The sequence below is a fragment of the Ornithorhynchus anatinus genome, chromosome 5 (genome assembly GCF_004115215.2).
Source record: "Ornithorhynchus anatinus isolate Pmale09 chromosome 5, mOrnAna1.pri.v4, whole genome shotgun sequence".
In the NCBI taxonomy this organism is placed as follows: Eukaryota; Metazoa; Chordata; class Mammalia; order Monotremata; family Ornithorhynchidae; genus Ornithorhynchus; species Ornithorhynchus anatinus.
Window position 1 is genome coordinate 98,473,920 of NC_041732.1, and position 23,805 is coordinate 98,497,724.

Below are 23,805 nucleotides of genomic sequence, written 5' to 3' on the forward strand. Positions count from 1 at the left end.
AATGTGTGCATTAACTTCCATGGACTCACATAATTATTGTAATAGTGTTTAGGCCTCTGCTTAATGACTGTAAACCACTTGGAAAATATGAGGAATACATGATAAGCCTGAATATGGTTGCTGGAAACACTGCTTATGAATGTGAATGGTGTAATTTTCTCTGAACCCATCGATTGGATTGTATTTTTCTTATCCCTTACTGATCCTTCTCCTGCCTCCCCCAACGTCAGAGAAGAATGAGCCAAAGAGACAGAGCTGGAAGTACTTTTTTCATTATGGAGATTATGCAGGTTGTATATCCCTGATTTGCTCTGCAAATTAAGTGGTGGTTTCTGGCACATCATCAAGGAATCCAGGAGGAACTTGAAACTAAATGAAAAGTTGAGGGGCTACCTTTGCATCCAAAGAAATTACCTAGAGTTCTCACAGTTTTGATATTTGGTGGGAAGATAGCTAGAAAGGAAGATAACGTATACTCATCAGCTTCCTCTCTGGACTTTTCCCAGCTCTACTGCTTCTGGTCAGCCTTCTCTGTGCCACTCACCAAATCCTTTCCCTCCCATCAGGCAAGACTCAAGGCCAATCCTGCTTCATTCAGAAAGCGGCCAGTGATTGCTAGTGGACCAGAGAATTTAAATCAGTCAGTGGGATTTTTTGAGCGCTTTCCGTGGGCAGAGCACTGTACTAAGCACTTGGGAGAGTAAAATACAATAGAGTTGATAGACACAGTCCCTGCCCAAAGTATGAACAATGACTCTAATCTGACCTTTTACCCTCCCATAATAATATATGAAAAGAGGGCGACTGTATCGTCATCACTGTTAGCCTTTTTATTGACTGCCGGCTGTATGTGGAGCATTGTATCGTGTGCTGGGCAGACCATACAAAGGAAATAATAAAAGCCAGCCCTTGCCCTCAAGGTGTTTACAGTCTAATGTAGCCCATCATGTTTTTCTCAACTGAAACTTCAACAGGATACTGTAAAATTCTAGAGTGTAATCTTAGAATAGTGGGGCAGGCAGTAAACCTGACTTCTAGCTCAGAATTAATTGTCAACGCCAAGACAGGGATGTGAAGTGTACCAACTGTGAGGTGGTTCAGTTTTGTGGTCAGGACCTTTCTAATCATCGGGAAGAAGAGCTCCTGAAGCCCCCTTGGCTACCCAGAGAAAAGCCCTCCCCTTGCCCCTGCTCACCTCTGTGGAGGCTGACAGGCAGAGAACTGCACACCCTCCACTTCCCCATTAATATTTCACCTTTCTGACCCCTATCTCTATCCTCATCCTCCACTGGCTGAGAAAGCCAGAATCTGACCCCAGTAGTGATAGGAGAATCAAATTTCTCCATCTCAGATTTCTTAGCAAACCTGCCAAAAGCAGAAATGTTCAATTCACAATTAAGGAGGAGGTAAAGATTTTTAAAGGGTCAAGCTGCATTTCCAACCATTCTGACGTCAAGGCCGCTCTATGCTAAGCCTGGTCCGTCCTTTCAGGATTTAGATGTAGGGTTATGTAACCCATTCTGTAAGTATCTTTGGAGTTGATTACTTCTGCTAGAGGCTTTTACTAACGAGACACATTTGACCTTTTTCATACTTGTTAAAATCTGGTTTGAGACCTCATTTAACTGAATTCCCCTTTAAATCATCACTTCTTTGTTAAATATAACTTTCCAGTTCCTCCTTGATTTAAAAATAAGGCCCTATTAGGAATATCAGAAATAAAATCACTATTGAAATTTTACTCATTTAAACTTTTTAAAACTTACAGCAAAAAACAATTGCATGAGTCTTTTGACCTCATGGCTTTCTGAACACCTAGAAACTATATTTATCTGTCCATATCCTATGGACACATTGCTTCCAGTTCAAGAGGTGCAGTTAATAATAATAATAATAGTAATATTAACAATGATACTTGTTGAGCAGTTACTATGTGCCAAGCACTGTTCTAAGCACTGGGGTAGAACAAGTTAATCAGGTTGGACTCAGTCCCTGTCCCACACTGTGCTCCAACTCTTAATCTCCAGTTTTATTAGACATCAAAAGGAAGAATGGGAAATGGAGAAAGGTGTCTCCAGCCAACACAGTAAAATGCAGGAGAAAAGATTCCAGCTGGATGAGCTGTCAAAAGATAATATTTTTGTTTTTATTACACATTTACTCTGTATCACCACTGCGTATTGGGGTAGATTCAGCAAAATCAATCCCTGCCCCATAAGGGGGCTCACAATCTGAGGGTAGGGGAATAGGTATCTTCTCCCCGTTTTATAGGTGAGGGAAGGAAGAGACTCAGGGAGTTTAAGTGGCTTGTCCAAGATCACACTACAGATCCACTGGAAGGTTTGGAATTAGCGCCAGGTGTTCTGAGACCCAGTCACCAGGCTCCATTACCAAATGGCATTGGGAGGTCCAGGTTCAGGAGAGAGTATGGGCCAGAGGAGGTTATTCAGTCAAGCCAGGGGCCCTGGGGAACATGAGAGAAACTAGGGTTTGGGGAGTTAGATAAATTCAGACTGTTGAGTCTTACTGATCAGAATTACAAGCACCTAATAACATTGATTATCTAGGTGTCCTTCTGTATTTAGCCACTTGATTGCACACTGTTGAGATTTTGAGCTGCACAAGGGATGGGGACCTTGCTATTGTGCAGTGCTTGTCTATTCTTTCCCAGCTCATAGTACATTGCTCTGCAAGTAGTAAGTGCTTAATAAATAATATTATCACTACTACTTCATTACCATCTCCTCTAAGGGTTAGGCCAGGGGAGGGAAAGGAGGTGAAACTGAAACCAGTTGATTTTTCTTCTTGAGGTTTGGCGGGGAAGTTAAGTGTCTGCTGAGGTGCAATTGTGGAATTACCTTTGAATTTAAACAATGACGCCCACCCCTACATTGGCATTGGAAAGACTCTTCTGTTGCTTTTAGGTTTGGTCTTCCAAGATTCTAGTAAAGTGATAAGCAGAGAGAATTTCTTTGAGTTTCTGTTCTCCCACAGGTGGTGCTTGGCAGTTTTCTTTCAATGTGAAGTTCTACCCGCCAGACCCTGCTCAACTATCCGAAGATATCACCAGGTAGGTGAAAAATCAGTTCCACAGGCAAGAACAGAGGATTTGGAGGAAAAAAAGCAGCGTGGTCTAGTAGATAGAGCATAGGCCTGGGAGTCAGAAGGACCTGGGTTCTAATCCCAACTCTTGCTGTGACCTTGGGCAAGTCATTTCACTTCTGGGCTTCAGTTACCTCATCTGGAAAATGAAGATTAAAACTGCGAGTCCCATGTGGGACATGGACTCTGTCCAACCTGATTAGTTTGTATCCATCCCAGCACTTAGTAGAATGCCTGGCACATCATAAGTGCTTATAATACCATTTAAAAGAGTTACTCCTCACCTATATTTTCCACAAGAAAATGAACTTGCATGCATGAAGTAGACTTCCTTTTGACAAATTAAATGCATCTTGAAACGATTCTCAACTAAGCCTAAGATAAGGAAATACTCATCGCTTGAAGATTTTCCCAGCCAAATCCTGAATGTTGACTGGGATTTCCATAAGCAGGCGGCAGAGAAGGCATGTATTGATGTTCATTTGGAGCCTGAGGACCACCTAACACACACTCGGAGTTGGATAGACTTCTCTCTCCTTGGAACAAATCAGAAGTTTGTTGTTTGGCAGCCATGGCTATGGATTCAGTTTTTCTATTGATGGCTCTTATTTACATCCTAATCAAATTTAACATTTGACAGCTAGAAAGCATGCTTATGACTGGAACCGTAAAGGAAAAATACAGCATTTCCCTTGCCATAGTTAGTTTTGTATGATCCCTCGCCACACTTAGTTTTATATTATTTCCTTCCCAGAAAACTGCAGACCATTATGATCTGCTTCAGAGGCTTAAGAGCTGGAAATATACATATACACATATATATAAAGATGTTGCCTTTCTAGCACATGAATATAAATAATAGCAATATAAATTCATTCTAACACTGTTCTTGGCATGCATTTTCATTTATTTTGAGCACGTGTAGATATTTTTATGTTTGTTTCCACAGTCAGAGTGTAAACTTGTTAAGGACAGGAAATGTGGGTTAGGCTTACCAAATGTATTTTAGTGAATTTAATAGGAAAACATATTTGCCATTTTTAGTGATCTGGGAAATCCTCTTCCATCTGAAGCATTGGACTTTGTCTTTGACAGGTACTACCTCTGCTTGCAGTTGCGAGATGACATCGTTTCAGGAAGACTGCCATGTTCTTTCGTTACCCTTGCGCTACTGGGCTCATACACTGTTCAGTCTGAACTTGGAGACTACGATCCAGATGAATGTGGCAGCGATTATATCAGTGAATTCCGTTTTGCACCAAATCAAACAAAAGAACTGGAAGATAAAGTCATTGAGTTGCACAAGAGCCACAGGTGAGAAGCCAGAAGCACTTTTCCCACTTTCTTTAAAATCAGTGCGGGGATTTTGGTATTACTTCCTAAGAACCTCCTATTCTGGCTTCAGTGCAAGGGCAATGCATAGTGGATTGAGCATGGGCCTGGGGTTCAGAAGGTTATGGCTTCAAATCTCGGCTCCACCACTTGTTTGCTGTGTGGCCTTGGGCAAGTCACTTCACTTCTCTGGGCCTGTTACCTCATCTACAAAATGGGGGTTAAGACTGGGAGCCCCATGCAGGACAGGGACCGTCTCCAACCCGATTTGCTTGTATCCAGTCCAGTAGTTAGTGTAGTTCCTGGCACATAGTAAGTGCTTAATAAATAGATAATTATTATTATTATTGTTATCTGGGAGACTCCTGATACCATGTGGGATGATTTTGTTAGAGGGTTACAGAATGTCCATCCATAATAGTTAATCAACCAATCAGTAGTATTTTTTGAGGGCTTACCTTGTGCGGAGGACTGTACTGAGAGCTTAGGAGAGTACAATACAAGAAGTAGGTAGACACAATTCCTAGTGCTAATTCTCTATTTAGCTTTTAGCTAATTCTCTGAAAAGCAGAGGCCAAGTTGTAATTATTTCTTTTTTTTTACCCCAGGGGAATGACCCCAGCTGAAGCAGAGATGCATTTCTTGGAAAACGCCAAAAAGTTGTCCATGTATGGAGTAGACCTGCATCATGCCAAGGTGTGCTGTTTTCAACAGACTCTCTCTTTTTCTCTCTCTCTGTCTCTCACTCACACACACATACACACATCCCCCACCCCCACTCCCCCCTCTTGGTACATAGTAAATGCTTAATAAATACCACCAAAATATTCATCAAGCTTACTCAGTTTTATTCATCGGGTGCTTACTGTGTGCAGAGCACTGTACTAAGCACTTGGGAGAGTACAGTATAACAGAGTTGGTAGAAACATTCCCTGCTCACAAGCTCACAGACTAGAGGGGAATGCAGACATTAATATCAATAATTAAAGAACAGATATGTACATAAGTGTTGTGGGGCTGAGGGAATTCAATGTGGAAATTTGAGAAATTCCTTTTTCCCTGACAAAGGAAAATGAGATTATTTTGAAAAAAAAACTGCAGAACAATAATCCTTTGCCTATGCAAATACATCCGTTTTAGAGTTTTAGCCAATTTAGCATCTTGAGATTCTAAGCCAGAACATACACTTAATATTGTCTCTGTACTCTGAGATGTAGGATATTATATATTCTTCAGGATGGAAATGTAATTGAATTGGCTGTGCCTGTTAGATTGAGGATAATTATGAGAGTTAAGGGGAGCAGTGGAGACATTGAGAAGCCTATTGCAAAGAGGTTTTTAAAATATATTTTAATGTAATGTGATTTGATGGCTGACAGTCAAAACCAGATTGATGGTGACCATACCTAGAGGAGTTGAGATGTGAGTTATGCCTATGTTGAAAAAAACTTCAAACCTAGGAGTCATGTGAAATAACAGTGATGTGGTATTTATGAGGCACTTACTAGATGTGAAACATGGTAGTAAGCATTGGGTTAGGGCAGCAGCATGGCCTAGTGGTGAGATCACGGGCCTGGGTTCTAATCACAGCTCTGCTACTTGCTTGCTGGGTGACCTGGTCCCATTTGTAAAATAGGGAGCAACTACCTGATTGCTCTCCCTTTCAGACTGGGAAGCCTATGTGAAATGGAGTGTGTGTGACCCGATTACAAATTTACCCCAGTGTTTGACATACAGGAAGTGCTTGACAAATGCCAAAATTATTATTACTAATATAATGAGGTCAGACACAGTCCCTGTCCCAGATAGGGCTCACAGTCTAAGAAGGAGGAAGAACAATTAATTAGTCATCTAGATAGATGCTCTTAGTGATAGTTCTGTGGGGAATTACGTGTTTTTCAAAAATCCTCTAATTTCCTATCTAGGGGAAAAAGAAATTAGAACTGATTTTAGCCAAAGGGAACAGAGTTATATCAAACAGAGCATCAAATGTACATTTGAATCCCTCTAAGTCCTTCTCAAGAGTCACGGGGTATTTTTTTTTTTTTTTTTGGCAATTTTGAACTAATGGTATCATCAAGGAGCATGGCCCAGTGGAAAGATCGTAGACCTGGGGATCAGAGGAGCTGGGTTCCAATCCAAGTCTGCTAATTGCCTGCTGCATGACCCTGGGCAAGTCATTTAACTTCCCTGTGCCTCACTTTCCTCATCTGTAAAATGGGGATTCAATATCTGTCTTCCCTCTTACTTAGAGAAGCAGCGTGGCTCAGTGGAAAAGAGCCTGGGCTTCAGAGTCAGAGGTCATGAGTTCGACTCCCGACTCTGCCACTTGTCAGCTGTGTGACTGTGGGCAAGTCACCTAACTTCTCTGTGCCTCAGTTCCCTCATCTGTAAAATGGGGATTAAGACTGTGAGCCTCACGTGGGACAACCTGATTACCCTGTATCTACCCCAGCGCTTAGAACAGTGCTCTGCACATAGTAAGCGCTCAACAAATACCAACATTATTATTATTAGATTGTGAGCTCCATGTGAGACAGGGACTGTGTCCAACATGATGAACTTGTATTGACCCCAGTGCCTAGGAAGTTCTTGACACGAAGTAAGCACTTAAATACCATCTGATTATTAGTAGTATTATTATGAAGTGAAGGGCATTCTTTTATGTGAATTAACACAAAAAAAGCAGGTTTGTGTAGTTTGATATGCCATCTTTGACCCGAAACCCTGTAGTGTATTTTCCCCACCCTATGAAAGTACAAAAGATGTTGGGCTGCTAATAGAATCAGCACTATGGAGGTCTCCCTTCTTTTCCAGTATTTTTTTTTCTTATTGTGTGCTTGAGAATACTAGCCAAAGTGTCCCTCAGTATTAAGCCTAGCAATAAATGGGAGGAAATAAAAGAGAAGAAAAAATGGTAGAGAAAGAAAAGTAAAAATATTTCTCTTTTATTGCCCCTTCCCAACTGGTGCATACAGTAGCCATTCAGTGAATCAACTCTACACCCCTGTTGTGTTGTCTGAAATCTCACCCTGTTGACCCTCCTACACTCTGGCCCCGGGGCAACCTTAGTGAATTAACATCCCCTCACAAATGGCTAGTAATTATCAATCAATAAATTATATTTATTGGGCACTTACTCTTTGCAAAGCATTATACTAAACACTTGGGAGAGTGCAGTATTCCCTGCCCTCAGCAAACTACAGTCTAGAGGGGGAGATAGGCATTAATATAAATTACAGATATGTACTTAATTGCTGTGAGCCTAAAGGAGAGGTGACTAAAGGGTGCAAATTCAAATGCAAGGGCTAGTGCTGCTTGCCAAAAGGACCAATTCCCTCAAAAAACAGGATGGGGCAATTAAGTGATGGAGGTATTTATGCAAGCCAATATAGTAATTCAGTGTGTCTTTAGTTGGGGAAATTTTTGAGGTTATGTTGGAAATAAGATCTTACTACCTAAGTATAATTACTTCCTTCCTTGTATGAACTGCCGACTTTCTAAATTCAGACAGCGGAAGAGAGGTCATATAAATGCCATTATGACTGAATTTGTAGATTTTTTTTGTTTGAGAATTCTCTACAAATCCATTTTAAGGTTGAGAATATTGAGAGCCGTCCTTGTGGTGTTACATATTTAAAAGTCATTCAGTGGAACCCTCAGCACATTTCTGGTTGCAACTTTAAATGAAAGAGCACGTTCTTATAAAACTTTGGCTTCCTCGTTTACATAAATAAACATATTTAAACTGTGGCAATGTGTGGGGAAAAAACACATTCAAATTCTATCTTTATAACAGCATTTGGGAAGTATTTTCAGTAAACATTCCCAATGAAATCCGGGAGAAACTGATATTAATTCTTACAATTGTTTTTTTCTCTTGGAACTTCCTAGCCTGCTTCAGGTGGTGTTTTTGTCAAGCATTTTCCTCTGTACAATCAACAGTATTTATTGAGCACTTACCTTGTGCACAGCACTGTACTAAGCAGTTGGGAGAGTAGAGTACAACAGAAATAGCAGAAACGTTCCCCTGTCCATAACAAGTTTACAGTCTGATATGTACACGTATGGAAGAAGCCAAAATACTGATTTCTGCTGCCATTCCCCTGTGCTTTGCTCCATCCTCAGCTAACAAGGAAGTGGAAATGTTTACTCCTCTGTAGTTGCCTAGTGGTTAGAACCCGAGCTTGGGAGTCAGAAGGACCTGGGTTCTAATTCTGGCGCTGCCACTTGTCAGCTGGATGCCTTTGGGAATGTCAGTTCACTTCTCTGGGTCTGAGTTACCTCATCTGTAAGATGGGGATTAAAACTGTGAGCCCCATGTGGGACAGAAACTGTGTCCAACCTGATTAGCTTGTAGCTACCCCAGCTTTTGGTACAGTGCCTGACACATAGTAAGTGCGGAGCAAATGCTAGAATTAACCAATACCAGAATTAATTTATGCAGATGACTCTCTCTTGAGACCTGTAGCATTAATAGGTATATCTCCACTATGGTCTCACTCTTCTGGAAATGAGCATGCTCAGTCAGTCGTATGTGTTGAGTGCTCACTGTTTGCAGAGCACTCTACTAGGTGCTTCGGAGAGTACAGTATAACAGTATAACAGATATACTTCCTGACCACAATGAGCTTTGAGGCTAGAAGACTCTGGAGATGAGGACACCTGTATTCTTGTCCCTGTTCTGCCTGGAGCTGGCTCAAATGGACCAAGGCCTCATGTGCACTTTGCCACATGCTACAGCCCTGCCCAGCCTCGTGCTTGTTGCACTTCATGTCCCAGCAGGAATGTGAATGGTAGAAAGTGAAGAGAAGCAGCGTGGCCTAATGGATAGATCACGGGCCTGGGAGTCAGAAGAACCAGGGTTCTAATCACAGTTCTGCCACTTATCTGCTGTATGACCTTGGGCAAGTCGCTTGACTTCTTTGTGCCTCATTTACCCCATCTGTAAAATGGGGATTAAAACTGTGAATCCCATGTGGGACACGGACTGTGTCCAATCTGATTAACTTGTATCTATCCCATCACTTAGAGTGCCCAGCACATAATAACGTTTAACCGTAAAGGAGTGGCAATATGCAAGCCAGAAGTACGATAATCAGCTCCTTCATTAAATTCTTAGTCCTGAAGTCCCAGGAGCAAAGCTTTCTTATCATTCCTGTTGGTTGACTCGTCTGTCATTGATAAGAATAGGAAATGCCCTATTCTTATAATATATATTATGTGCATGGTGCTGAATTGTTTGACAAAAAGTTGAAACACATATTTGCCCTATGCCTCTTTTCCTGACTTGTAAGTCGTGGACTGTGTCTGATTAGAGTATCAGGTTCCTATCTTAGACTTTGTTAGTTTTCTAAGCTTTGGCTCATGGGAAGCACTTAATAAATACCATAATTAAGTGATTGTCATCTCAAATTCTCCTCTGAGCGATAGAACTCAAGGAGTTCTAAGGGACAAAAATGCCAAAGCCCTTTCCTGAGGAATATAAAAACAATGACTGCCATGCACTTAATTATATTTCTTAAGTAATTACTTTGTGCCAGTCCTGGGGTAGATCAGTCATTTATTGAGCACTTACTATGTACAGAGCACTGTACTAAGTGCTTGGGAGAGTACAAGAGAATTAGCAGACGTGTTCCCTGCCCATACAGAGCTTACAGCTTTAGAGGAGGAGATCAGGGAAGCAGCGTGGCTCAGTGGAAAAGAGCCTGGGCTTCGGAGTCAGAGGTCATGAGTTCGACTCCCGGCTCTGCCACTTGTCAGCTGTGTGACTGTGGGCAAGTCACTTCACTTCTCTGTGCCTCAGTTACCTCATCTGTAAAATGGGGATTAACTGTGAGCCCCACATGGGTCAACCTGATTCCCCTATGTCTACCCCAGCGCTTAGAACAGTGCTCTGCACATAGTAAGCGCTTAACAAATACAAATACCAGATATGAGGACTAATCAGATGAGACAGACCCTGTTGTCTCTGACTAAGAGAAGCAGCGTGGCTCAGTGGAAAGAGCACGGGCTTTGGAGTCAGAGGTCATGGGTTCAAATCCCTGCTCGGCCATTTGTCAGCTGTGTGACTTTGGGCAAGTCACTTCACTTCTCGGTGCCTCAGTTCCCTCATCTGTAAAATGGGGATTAAGAATGTGAGCCCCACGTGGGACAACCTGATTCCCCTATGTCTACCCCAGCGCTTAGAACAGTGCTCGGCACATAGTAAGCGCTTAACAAATACCAACATTATTATTATTATTCAGTGTAATCAATTCATGGGATGTATTGAGTGCCTACTGTGTGCAGAGCACTGTACTAAGCGCTTGGGAGAGTGCAATGCAACAGAGATGGTAGACACGGTCACTGCCCACAACGAGATTCCAGTCAAGAGATCCACAGGGCAAATGTCTTACCACCAATATACAGAAGGAGAAAATGAGGCCCTGAGGGAGACAAGTGACTTGAAACGGTGATGCAGCAGGCCTCTGACAAAGCCAAGATTCCTGACTCCCAGTCCAATGTCATTTAGTTTCTCAAAGCACTGTCACATCAGTTATCTTATTTTACCCTCCAAACATCTGTGTGTATTAGGAAGTTAGGCAGGTATTATTGTGGGCAGAGAATGCGTCTATTATATTGTACTCTCCCAAGAGCTTAGTACAGGGCTCTGCACACAGTAAGTGCTCAATAAATATGATCGCCTGATTACCAATCAATTGTATTTATTGAGCTCTTATGTGCAGAGCACTGCACTAAGTGCTTGGAAGAGTATTATCCCCATTTTACAAGTGAAACAATAATAATTGAGGTATTTAAGGACTTATTTTGTGCCAACATTGTACTAAATGCTGAGGTAGATGGAAGTTGATCAGGTCAGATGCAGTCCCTGTCCCTCACAGTGCTCATAGTTTAAGGGAGAGGACAGGAATCTGGAACTCAGAAGGGTTAAGGAACTTGCCTAACATCACACAGCATATTAGAGGCAGATTTGGGACTAGAATCAGAGTGGAAATCAAAAGGGACCTGCATTTTAATCTTGGCTCTGTCACTTGCCTGCTGTGTAGCCTTGGGCAAATCACTTAACTTCTCTGTGGCACTGTTTCCTCATCTGTAAAGTAGGGGTTCAGTACCTGTTCTCAGTGGAAAGAGCATGGGCTTGGGAGTCAGTGGTCATGGGTTCGAATCCCAGCTCGGCCGTTTGTCAGCTGTGTGACTGTGAGCAAGTCTCTTCACTTCTCTGTGCCTCAGTTACCTCATCTGTAAAATGGGGATCAAGACTGTAAGCCTCATGTGGGACAACCTGATTACCCTGTATCTACCCCAGTGCTTAGAACAGTGCTCTGTGCATAGTAAGTGCTTAACAAATACCAACAATATTATTATTAAACTGTGAAACCGTATGTAGGACACGGATTGTGCTTGACCTGATTTACCTTGTTTCTTCCCTAGAAGTTAGTTCAGTGTTTGGCACATTTGTAATTGCTCTATAAATACCACAGTTATTAGAACCCAGGTTTTCTGACTTCCAGTCCCAAGCCCTTTCCATTAAATTATGCTGCTTTACCTTACATTCCTTAAAAAAAAGCGGGAGGGGGCAGTTAATATAGTTCACCAGTTTTGTTGGCATTGCAAAGGCCCTTGGGAAGTTTCTCATAAATATTTAAGAATGTTTGTTAGATGTTTTCAGTGGATGGTGTACAGTGAATGTAAAAAATGTGGAACAGGTGAAAGGGACTTTTGTGATTTTAATGAGTAGTACGTGTACGGGGTCACTTATATTTAGCACTGTAGTCTTACTGGAAACATGAGGTAATCAAAGAATATATGTGACTCTTTGGACCGGGGGAAGAGAGAGAGAGAGAGAGAGAGAAATTTCTTTGTTTAATTTTTTAAGGGCTTACTATGTACCAGTTGCAATCAGTCTATCAATGGTGTTTGTTTAGCACTTACTGTGTGCAGAACACTGTACTAAGCATTTGGAAGAGTACAGTACAAAAGAGTTGGTTGACAGGTTCCTGGCCCTTAGCAAGCTTCTAGTCTAGAGACAAGATAATCAGGTTGGACACAATCTCTGTTCCACTTGGGGCTCCCAGTTGGAGGAGGGAGAACACTGACACCGCTTCACTGATTCTGTCTGTTCTCTCCTGTTTCTCCTCTTATCTCTCTGGCTGTTCATTCTCAGTCTCTTTCGCGGGCTTCTCCTCTGCCTCCCATCCTGTAGGGGTCCCTCAAAATTAGGTTTGGGTTCCTTTCTATTCTCCATCTACAACGACTCACTTGGAGAACTCATTTGCTCCCCCAGCTTCAACTACCACCTCTATGCCGATGACACCCAAATTTATGTCTCCAGCCCTGATCTCTCTCTCTCTCTCTGCAGTCTCCCTTTCCTCCTGCCTTCAAGACATCTTAATTTGGATGGCCTTTCATTCATTGTCATATTTATTGAGTGCTTACTGTGTGCAGAGCACTGTACTAAGCTCTTGGAAAGTAAATGCAGCAATAAAGAGAGACAGTCCCTGGCTCCGATCACAAACTTAATATGACTAAAACTGAACTTCCCACCCAAACCCTCTTCTCCTGCTCACTTTCCCATCGCTGCCTACGGCACAACCATCCTTCCTGTCTCACAAGCCCGTAACCTTGGCATTACCCTTGACTCTTCTCTCGCATTCCACCCTTATATCCAAACCATCACTAAATTCTGTCAGTTCTGCCGTACATCATGGCTAAAATCCGCCCCTTCCTCTCTGTCCAAACTGCCACCACGTTAATGCCAGAACTTATCCTGTCTAGCCTTGATTACTCTGTCAGGCTCCTTGTTGACCTCCCTGCCTCCTGTCTCTCCCTACTCCCGTCCATACTCCATTCTGTACTGCCCAAATCATTTTCCTTCAAAAATGTTCAGACCATGTTTCCCCACTCCTCAAGAAACTCCAGTGGTTGCCCATCCACTTCTGCATCAAGCAAAGACTCCTTACCATAGGTTTCAAAACACTCAATCCCCTTGCCCGCTCCTACCTCATCTGGCTATTCTCCTACTACAGCCCAGCCCACACACTTTGTTCATCTAATCCCAACCTTCTCACTGTACTTCGAGTTCATCTCTCTCGCCACTGACCTCTCACCCACATCCTACCTCTGGCCTGGAATTCCCTCCCTCCTCATATCAGACAGGTAATTGCCCTCCCTACCATTTCAAAGCCGTATTGAAGGCACACCTCCAAGAGGCCTTCCCTGCCTAAGCCCTCCTGTCCTTCCACTCGCTTCTGCATTGCCCTGACCTGCTTCCTTCATTCATCATTCTTCCCATCCTCACAGCACATATATATGTATTTGTAATTTATTTATTTAGGTATAGTAATGCCTATCTCCCCCTCAGACTGTGTGCTCATTGTGGATAGGTTTATTTTGTTGTACTGCCCCAAATGCTTAGCACAGTGAGTGCTTTTCACACGGAAAGCACTCTAATACAGTTGAATGAATGACTGAAGAATAGGTATTGAATTTCCATTTTACAGATGAATAAACTTTGGCACCGAAAAGGTAAATGACTTGCCCAAGTTCCCACAGCAAGCAAGTGGCAGAACTGGGATTAGTACCCAGGTCGTCTGACTTCCAGGCCCATGCTCTTTCCACTAGGCCAAGCTGCTTCTAAGGCATGCTGTAAAAGGTTAACTAATTCTGATTCTGTCGTCGTTTTTTAAGGATTCTGAAGGAGTGGAAATCATGCTGGGGGTTTGTGCCAGTGGTTTACTGATCTATCGAGACCGTCTCCGAATAAATAGGTTTGCCTGGCCCAAGGTTCTGAAAATTTCGTACAAAAGGAACAACTTTTACATCAAAATCAGACCAGGAGAGGTAAGTGGATTGGAATTCTCATTTCATTTGAGAAGCGTGCTATATGATTGAAGTGTATAGATCAAGATGATTAGTATGCTAATGCCCTGGACATTGGGGTCTTGATTTTCACATTTCAGAGAGCAGATAAATTCAGACAGTTGTAGTGATTGGTAATTTGTTTGGGTTCACAACATCTTTGTCCTAGGCCAAACCACAAAATGCCCCCTTCAAAATATGACACAATAGAATTCCTTGACATGAGTTTTCAGCATTATTGGACTTGGACTCTGCACAATGAAAAGCATTTATCATTGTTTATGGTGAAAAGAAACCAGGAAATGTTTTTTTCAGTCATCTTTATTCTGTATACAGATCACTAGCACTATACACTTTAATGCATGATTTTTAAAGCATAGAAATCAGTTGAGCGCTTATTGTGTGCAAAGCACTGTACTAAGTGCTTGGGAGAGTACAATATAACATGAGATACATTAAGCATCATTATGTCACCTCTATTAGTACCAAGTATTTGGTTACACCTTGGATAAGAGAATGTCTTCCTAAATACTAGTGGCATGAGTCCCTTTTAGAAGACGCCAAAGAAGACCCTGAAGTCTCGCCCCAAAGTCTTAGGTGACTCCCTAGTGTTCATACTTTCCTAATCTCAGAGCCATTTCCAATTCTGTTGTAGTGTACTCTCCCCAGCACTTAGAACAGTGCTCTACACCCAGTATATGCTCAATAAATACAGTCGATTGACTGAGCTAGAGGAAGTTATTTTCATGGTCTTTTCTGTTCAGAGAGTGAGGCTGGCCTGGGAGGAATTAGGAAAAGAGGGGCAGGGGCTTCTCCCAATTCTCAGGGTTTTTACACTCTGTCTAGGTGCCGAGGCTATATAACAGTGTGGTAGAAAGGAGGCTTTAGTGGCATTTAATTTTTTAATTGAATTTCCCAATTGGAAATTCATAGTAATGATAGGAATTTCCGGAGTCTAACCGAAAATAGTGTGAGAAAATACATTTTTGAATAGCATACTGGGCATACACGTTTGGGAGGGGTTAAATAGCCATTCTGCACATCTGAGAAACAGCTCTCTCCCTTACGTCCATACTCCCTTGTGATCCCTCTCCTAAAATAAATCCGGGGCCAACTTGGAGCAGCAAAGTGATAAAGGGGATTATGAGATGCAGTATTCAGTCCTGACTGTGTTTTCACAGTTTCACTGCCCTCATTCTGCAGTGTTATGCCTCTTGGAGATTAGTGGGCCTGAATCGAAAATGAATAAAGTGAAAAAATTTCCAGTTGTGAATAAACCATTCATCATTTGATAGTGTTGGAGAGCCATCTAACTTCTTGTGGGCAGGGAATGTGTCTGTTGTTTTGTTATATTGTATTCTCCCAATCGCTTAATGCAATGAGTGCTTTGCACACAGTTAAGTGCTCAGTAAACTTATGCTCTAGCCTGTAAAGTTGCTGTGGGCAGGGAATGTCTTTTTATTGTTATATTATACTCTCCCAAGCGCTTAGCACAGTGCTGTGAACACAGTAAGCACTCAATAGATGCTATTGACTGACCACTCTAAAGGGGTATGCAAAAAGGGGCGCAATTTGCCTGAGGCATTTGGTTGGATGACCAACGTAACTGGGCTCCCACTTTCCTGCTATGTGACCTGGAGCAAGTCACTTCACTTCATAGCATAGTGGATTGAGCACGGGCCTGGAAGTTAGAAGGTCATGGGTTCTACTCCCAGCTCCACCACTTGTCTGCTTTGTGACCTTGGGCAAGTCATTTCACTTCTCTGGGCCACAGTTACCTCATCTGTAAAATGGGGCTTGAGATTGTGAGTGCCATGTGGGACAAGGACTCTCCAACCCAATTTGCTTTTATCTACCCCAGCACTTAGTACAGTGCCTGGTACATAGTAAGCACTTAACAAATACCACTATGATTGTTACCATTATTATTATATTATTATCTCCCAACCCCTAAATGGAGGGGAAGAATTACAGCCCATCATGGTACAGCTTCCTCCATGATTGACACCTAGCAGTCATATAATGCAAGCTGAGGCCAGCCTGGGCCCCGCTCCCTGATCAGCCCTCAAGGAAGGACTGAGGTGGCCTCTGCCCTCTGCCTCTTGACCTTACCACAGGGATCAGTTCCAGAAGAAGCCCTCTGGTACGCTCCCTGCCCCTGCAAAAGTAGTAATAATAATGATAATTGTGGTATTTAAGTGCTTACTATGTATCAAGCACTATACTAAGCTCTGGGATAGATACAAGGTAATCAGGCTGGACACAGACCGTGTCCCACGTGGAACTGACGGTCTTAGTCTCCATTTGAGAGATGAGGGAACTGAGTCCCAGAGAAGTGAAATGACTTGCCCAAAGTGAGGCAAGTGGCAGAGGCAGGATTAGGACCCAGGGCCTTTCCAAGCCCGTACTCTATCCACTAGACCACACTGCTTCCATATTCACTCAAACCCCATAATCCCCACACATCCCCCTTGCCTGTGCCACAAAACCACATATGTGCCCCTAATGGAGGAAACTAGAAGAAGGGATCTTGGGAGAGATGTGAAAGACAAAATCAAAAGGAGGGCAGCTTCCTATTAAACTACTTCCTAAATAATGGTTAATGAAGGAAGAGCATAATTTAAGTATTTGTAAATTCTCTCTTACCCTCCCCCTGCAACCCACCCTGTCCCACCATCCCTCCACCCACCCATGCTCATTTCACTGTGGGGAGAGGTAGCCCAGGTTCACAAAAAGTCCCTCCTGCCTCTTCCGTGGCACCGCCCCTAGTCGCAGGATTAGGCAACTTCATAATTTAAACTCTGAAGATAGTTGATCAGGCAACCAGTCGCATTTACTGAGTGCTGTGAGCAGAGCACGGTACTAAACTTGGAAGAACACAATATAACAGAGTTGGTAGGCACATTCCCTGCAATCAGGAGCTGATTTAAGCCTCTGTTTTTCGGATCATCTTAAAGGATTTCACCCGATTAACTTGCCTTAGCAATATATGCGGCAATCCTTTGTGGAACCAGTTAGAGAGCAGCAAGGATGCAGGTTGTTCAGGACTTTAAATGTTCTGTCGAAAATGATTCAGGGCAGTTGTCCTCTGGGAAATATTAAAAGACACAAAGATAAAATGAAAGATAGAAGTGAGAACAAAGCATAAGCTTTAATACAGGCTGTATATTTAAGTAAGAAGATTTGTTTCTGCCATTTTGAAATGCTTGATCCAGGGTGGATGTGTAATCACAGTCTTATTTTTAATTAATGCCTATGGGGGAAATGGAAGGCTCAGGGCTACAGATGCTTCATGTGCATATTTATAGGATAGAAATGGGGAATAGCCCTGACTTGGCCCTCTGCACCTGGTACTTTTCTTTAGAATTCTAAGCCAGAAAGCAGCATGGCCTAGTGGAAAGATGCGGACTGGGAGTCAGATGACGTAGTCTCTAAACCCGGCTTCTCCACGTGTCTGCTATGTGACCTTGGGCAAGTCACTCAACTTCTCTGTGCCTCAGTTCCCTCATCAGTGAAGTGGGGGTTAAGACTGTGAACCCATCTGGGACATGGACTGTGCCCAACCTGATTGTCTTGTATCTACCCTAGCACTGAGAAGCAGCGTGGCGCAGTGAGAAGCAGCGTGGCACAGTGGAAAGAGCACGGGCTTTGGAGTCAGGGCTCATGAGTTCGAATCCCAGCTCTGCCACTTGTCAGCTGTGTGACTGTGGGCAAGTCACTTAACTTCTCTGTGCCTCAGTTCCCTCATCTGTAAAATGGGGATTAACTGTGAGCCCCACGTGGGACAACCTGATTCCCCTGTGTTTACCCCAGCGCTTAGAACAGTGCTCGGCATATAGTAAACGCTTAACAAATACCAACATTATTATTATTATTATTATTACTTAATGCAGGGTCTTGCACATAGTAAGTGCTTAATAAATACCATTTAAAAAAACAAAGGAATCAAGGCCACCACCCCTCCATGCATCCTCAGGACCAAAAGGAGAGGCAAGGCCGAGGGCAGCTCCACTCTTAACTATCTAAATGGCCCCTTGTGATTCAGGAACTTTGTCCCAGTCCTCGTATATTGTAATAATAGTAATATTAATGATATTTGTTAAGCGCTTACTGTGTGCCAAGCACTGTTCTAAGCGCTGGGGTAGTTAGAAGGTAATCAGGTTGTCTCCCATGGGGCGCTCACTTTTAATCCCCATTTTACAGATGGGGTAACAGACACAGAGAAGTGAAGAGCTTGCTCAAGCTCACACAGCAGACAAGTGGTAATATTATTAGTAGTAGTTGAGGTAGTAGTCATAGTAGCATAGAAGCAGCACAGTGTAATGGATAGAGCTTGGACCTGGGACTCAGAAGGTCATGGGTTCTAATTTGGGCTCTGCCACTTGTCTGCTGTGTGACCTGGGGCAAGTCACTTAACTTTTCTCTGCCTCACTTACCTCATCTGCCAAATAGGATTAAGACTATGAGCACTACCGCAGCACTTAGAACATTGCTTGGCACATAGCGCTTAAGAAATACAATTATTATTATTATTATTGAGAGAATACAAAAGGAGTGTTCATTCAATTGTATTGAGTGTTTACTGTGTGAAACCCTGTACTAAGCAATTGGGAGAGTACACTGTAACAACAAACAGATACATTCCTGTCCACAACAAGCTTGCAGTCTAGAGGGGGGAGACAGACATTAGTATAAATGGTAGATATGGACATAAATGCCATAGGGCTGGGAGCAGGGATGAATAAAAGGAGCAAGTCAGGGTGACGCAGAAGGGAGTGGGAGAAGAGGAAAGGAGGGCTTAGGCAGGGAAGGCCACTTGGAAGGGATGTGCCTTCACTAAGGCTTTGAAGTGTGGGGAGAGTAATTGGAGAGAGACACCCTACAGCCCAGGAAATTCTGGTTTGAGATAGCTACCCTGCATCCTGATTAATGATTATTGTTTGTCTCCCCCTCCTTTAGGCTGTAAAATCATTGTGGGCAGGGATTGTGTCTGTTGTTGTATTGTACTTTCACAAGCACTTAGTATAATGCTTTGCACACAGTAAGCACTCAATAAATGTTTGAATGAATGAATGAATTGAACTATAGGAATGTAGGGTAGCTTAGAAATTAGGTACTGGCCCAAGGGCTCAAAGGAAATCAAAAGGCAAGCACTTAATTTATTCAGCTTCTGTTCTTGGAGTTTTCTTGGGAATCTGTGGGGAAAAATTAGAAATACATTAGCTGAAGTCTAGTGCTTCTCTTTTAATAGCTGGTTGATGAAGAGATCAGGAGAAAGTGATGGACGTGACTGGAAGAGAAATCCAAACCATCCAATGCCATTAACCCCAGAACCCTGAAAATGCAAATTTTGCAGACCTCAAAGTGATTTTTCAAGTTGATTTATAAAACCAGCCTGACTATAGTATATAGATCTGTCTTTGTCTTGTTTACTTTTTAGTTTGAACAGTTTGAAAGCACCATTGGATTTAAGCTGCCGAACCACCGAGCTGCAAAGCGTTTATGGAAAGTGTGCGTGGAGCACCATACGTTTTTCAGGTGTGTGGGGAAACTTTGTTTTGGCGTGGTGAAATGTACTTTAAAGAAAGTGGAAAAAGTTGAAGGGATTATCCAGTACTGAAACAAGCCAAATGAATTGTGGAAGTAACCACACTGGATTCTTGATTGTTCGGCTCAGCCAGCCTAGGTGGTCAAAAAGCACCGCTCTGGCTAAGTTGGCATCCCCTCAGCCTCCCCACCCCTCAACCTACTCAGTAAGGGTGGTTTGGACTATTTGGACTGTGGGCAGTTTTGAAACGTTGATTTGTGTAGCATTTTCTGGCCCACTTGTAATGACTTGGTGTGCAGATGAATAGAAAAAATCATAGTGGAATTAGAGGAACTGGGAGCAAATCTGAAAAAATGAGTGGTGGCCTCAAATCCTTCCCCCCTTTCCCTCTGCTCCTCCCCTTCTCCCTTCCCCTCCCCTCAGCACTGTGCTCATTTGTATGTATTTTTACTACCCTATTTATTTTGTTAATGAGATGTACATCCCCTTGATTCTATTTATCGTAATTAAGTTGTCTTGTTTTTGTCTGTCTGACTCCCCCGATTAGACTGTAAGCCTGTCAATGGGCAGGGATTGTCTCTATCTGTTGCCGAATTGTACAGTCCAAGCGCTTAGTATAGTGCTCTGCACATAGTAAGTACTCAATAAATGCTATTGAATGAATGAAAGTCTCTGCCCACATCCTCCCTTCCTCCTGCCTGGACTTCCCACCCCTTTATATCCAAGCAGCATGTCTTAGAGGATAGAGGACGGGCCTGGAAGTCAGAAGGCCCTGGGTTGCAATCCCAGCTCCACCACATGTCTGCTGTGTAACCTTGGGCAAGTTGCTTCACTTCTGTGCCTCAGTTCTCTCAACTGTAAAAATGGGGATTAAGAGTGGGAGCCCCATGTGGGACAGGGACTGTGTTCAAACTGATTAACTTGTACTTACCCCAGCACTTAGAACAGTGCTTGGCACATAGTAAGCACTTAAGTACTATTATTATTATTATCATTATCAAACAGACCGCCACCTCTCCATAGCTCTAAAGCCCTTCTAAAATACATTCTCCAGGAAGTCTTCCCTGACTAACCTCTCCATCTCCCTGCTTTATTCTCCCTCCTTTTGCCTATGCCCTTGGACTTATACCCCTTAAGCACTTGGATACTCACTCCACTCAGAGCCCCCAAACACTTATGTCCATATTCCCTATTTTCTGCCATTTCTCCTCTCTGGGACTGAATTTTAATGTCCGTTTACCTCACTAGATTGTAAGTCTCTTGACCGCAGGGATTGTGTCTACTAGGTTACTCTCCCAAGCACTTAGTCCAGTTCTCTGCACACAGTAAGTGCTCACTAAATCCTTTGATATTGATTCACTGAGGCATGAAGATAGAATCAGATGAAGCAGGGTGGTGAAAACCAGTTCCTCCCCACTCAGTGGAAGTGGGGCCCGAGTCCCTGTGGATTTGTCTGGGGAATGCAGTGCCATGGAGCAAGGAGGGGGCGGTTTCATCTGGGGCAGTGTTCCAGTTCTGGAGTTCCTATGGACTTGGGAGTGACATCATTACATAAAACTACATGACATAATGATGCCCATAATGTGCAAATGAAATGTACCCACTGTGTAAGAAAACGGCATCGTGGGCTACTGGCAAGAGGACCTGAGTTCTAATCCCAGGCCACCTTTGGCCTGCTCTGTGATTTAAGACAAGTCAATTGGGTTGTCATTCACTCTCTGTTACTTGCTTTCTGTATGACCCTGAGCAAGTCACTTCTCTGTGCCTCAGTTTCCGTAACTGTAGGTTGGAGACTAAATATCTGTTCTCACTTCTGTGGAACAGGGACAGTGTCCAATCTGTTATATCTGTGCCAGTGCATAACAAATTCCTGAATTAATTATTATCTTCCACTCTGGCAAACGCAGGAAATCACTGGAATCAGTCAGATTTTCTTGGGACCATCAAAATATCTTTTCTTAACTTTGACATTGTGGGATATGGGTTAGGAATTTTGGGTTAACTCCAAACTTTCCCTTCCCATTGGAAAGAATACCATTATAAGATAAGGTTTCTTAACTGGAGAAGCAGCATGGCCTAGTGGGAAGAAGTTAGACTGGGTGTCAGAAGACCTGGGTTTTAATTCTGACCCCTCCACCTGCCTGCCGGGTGGCCTTGAGCAAATCACTAAACTTCTCTTTGCCTCAGCTTCTTCATTGGTAAAATGGAGATTAAATATCTACTGTCCCACTTCCTTTGGCTGTAAAACAGGATCTATGGCTGATCTGATTGTATCGTATATGCCATAGTGTTTATTACAGTGTTTGGCACATAGCGGATGTGTAACAAATGGAAGCAACGTGGCTTAGTGGATAGAGCATGGGCTTGGGAGTCAGAAGGACTTGGGTTCTAGTACTGGTTCTACTGCTTGCCTGCTGTGTGATCTTGAGCAAGTTGTTGAGCTTCTCTGGGTCTCAGTTACCTCATCTGTAAAATGGGGATTAAGACTGTGAGCCCTTTGTGGGATAGGGACTATGTCCAACCTGATTAGCTTGTATGTACCCCAGCACTTAGTACAGTGCCTGGCACATAGTAAGTGCTTAACAAAATACCACAGTTATTATTACTTGAAGCAAACTTTTCTGCCTGCTGTGTTTTAGACTCTTGCTTCCGGAAGCACCGCCAAAGAAATTTCTGACCCTGGGGTCCAAATTCCGCTACAGTGGAAGAACACAAGCCCAGACCAGGAGGGCCAGCGCACTGATCGATCGCCCCGCACCTTATTTCGAGCGATCTTCTAGCAAGCGTTATACCATGTCCCGCAGTTTGGATGGGGGTAAGGATTATTTAGTAATTCTGCAAGATTTGTCTTTTAGTAATTCTGCAAGATTTGTTTTTGCAATCCCTAAGGAAGTTTCAAATAGCTGAGCTTGTTAGAAAGCCGTTTTCCCCTTATCCATGGCCAAAGAAGAAGGAGTTGTATGCGGATGGGTGGGAGGGCTTTCTTTAAGCAGTGTGTGCTAATTTTGATTTGAGAGACTTGGTGTATGTTCACAGAATGGAAGCCAAGACACTCAGAAAATAATTTTGCGGTATCACAAACCAGTTTCATTGAGTAATCTCAGTAGGGTGTTGTTCTTACAGTTGTTCATAAAGAAAAGAGTTTAATCTGCTAAAAATCCATAAGTAAAACATAGTTTTTGCTGCCTGCCTAATTAAAAGTGGTAGCGATAACTTTACTCTGGGCTTTCAGCCCCTGTTCAGCTTGGGCAAAAGAGATTTAGCCAGACATCAATGGCATGCCAATTAAACGGCGCAAGGAGTAAGTCACAAGTAGGCCTTCTAGAGAGATCACTGCTTTTCTTAAAAAATGCGTAGGGTGTATGATTCCTTTGAAAATGTCCTTTATAGGTTTAGGCATTGCTTGTTCTGAACTTAACGGTAGACTTTTTTTTAACTGTTACATTGCTGCTTAATGCTATAGACAGATAATGTATAATGACATTCGATGGTGACCTTTCCAGATACATATTTTGTGGCTTATTAATTCCCAATCCTTTGTCTTCTATCTCCTCACCCTCCTCTTCTTTCTCAAGAGTCAGCTTCTTTAGATTCCATCAGTGAGTGTTGGGGAAATCAAATCTCCTTACTCAGTTTTTAGCACCATCTTCTCTCTCATGGAAATCATTAATGTCCCATTCTTCTGTTCCTCATATGGATTGTCCCTCTCTAATGGGACATGCAGTTTCCACAGTGACCTTTTTGTGTGATGATTACTGTCAACTAAGGGAATGAACGGTCAAATGAATGTATTAATAACTCATCCTCTCTCTTCCTCCTCCGGCCTAAAAGCGATGTTAGTATATCTTGTGTCTCACTGATTTGAGTCCTTCCAGTTCTAGTATGTTTTCTGTTGTTTACGCCCTGAATGCTGTGGGTGCATGATAAAGCAAGCATAGGCGCTTTTTCTGCAGAGCTGCTGC

The 23,805-nt window shown here is 42.8% G+C and overlaps 1 protein-coding gene across 23 annotated transcripts in view; it reads left to right on the plus strand.

Annotated features, from left to right (window-relative positions):
- Positions 1-23,805, plus strand: part of EPB41L3 (erythrocyte membrane protein band 4.1 like 3) — a 177,744-nt gene that overhangs the window by 116,496 nt on the left and 37,443 nt on the right. For all 23 annotated transcript variants that reach the window (XM_029064705.2, XM_029064701.2, XM_029064707.2 and 20 more), the window contains exons 6-11: positions 2,995-3,070; positions 4,198-4,416; positions 5,043-5,130; positions 14,125-14,277; positions 19,736-19,833; positions 22,483-22,658. In XM_029064705.2, coding sequence (XP_028920538.1) covers positions 2,995-3,070; positions 4,198-4,416; positions 5,043-5,130; positions 14,125-14,277; positions 19,736-19,833; positions 22,483-22,658 — 810 coding nt within the window. The remainder of the gene's footprint in view (positions 1-2,994; positions 3,071-4,197; positions 4,417-5,042; positions 5,131-14,124; positions 14,278-19,735; positions 19,834-22,482; positions 22,659-23,805) is intronic.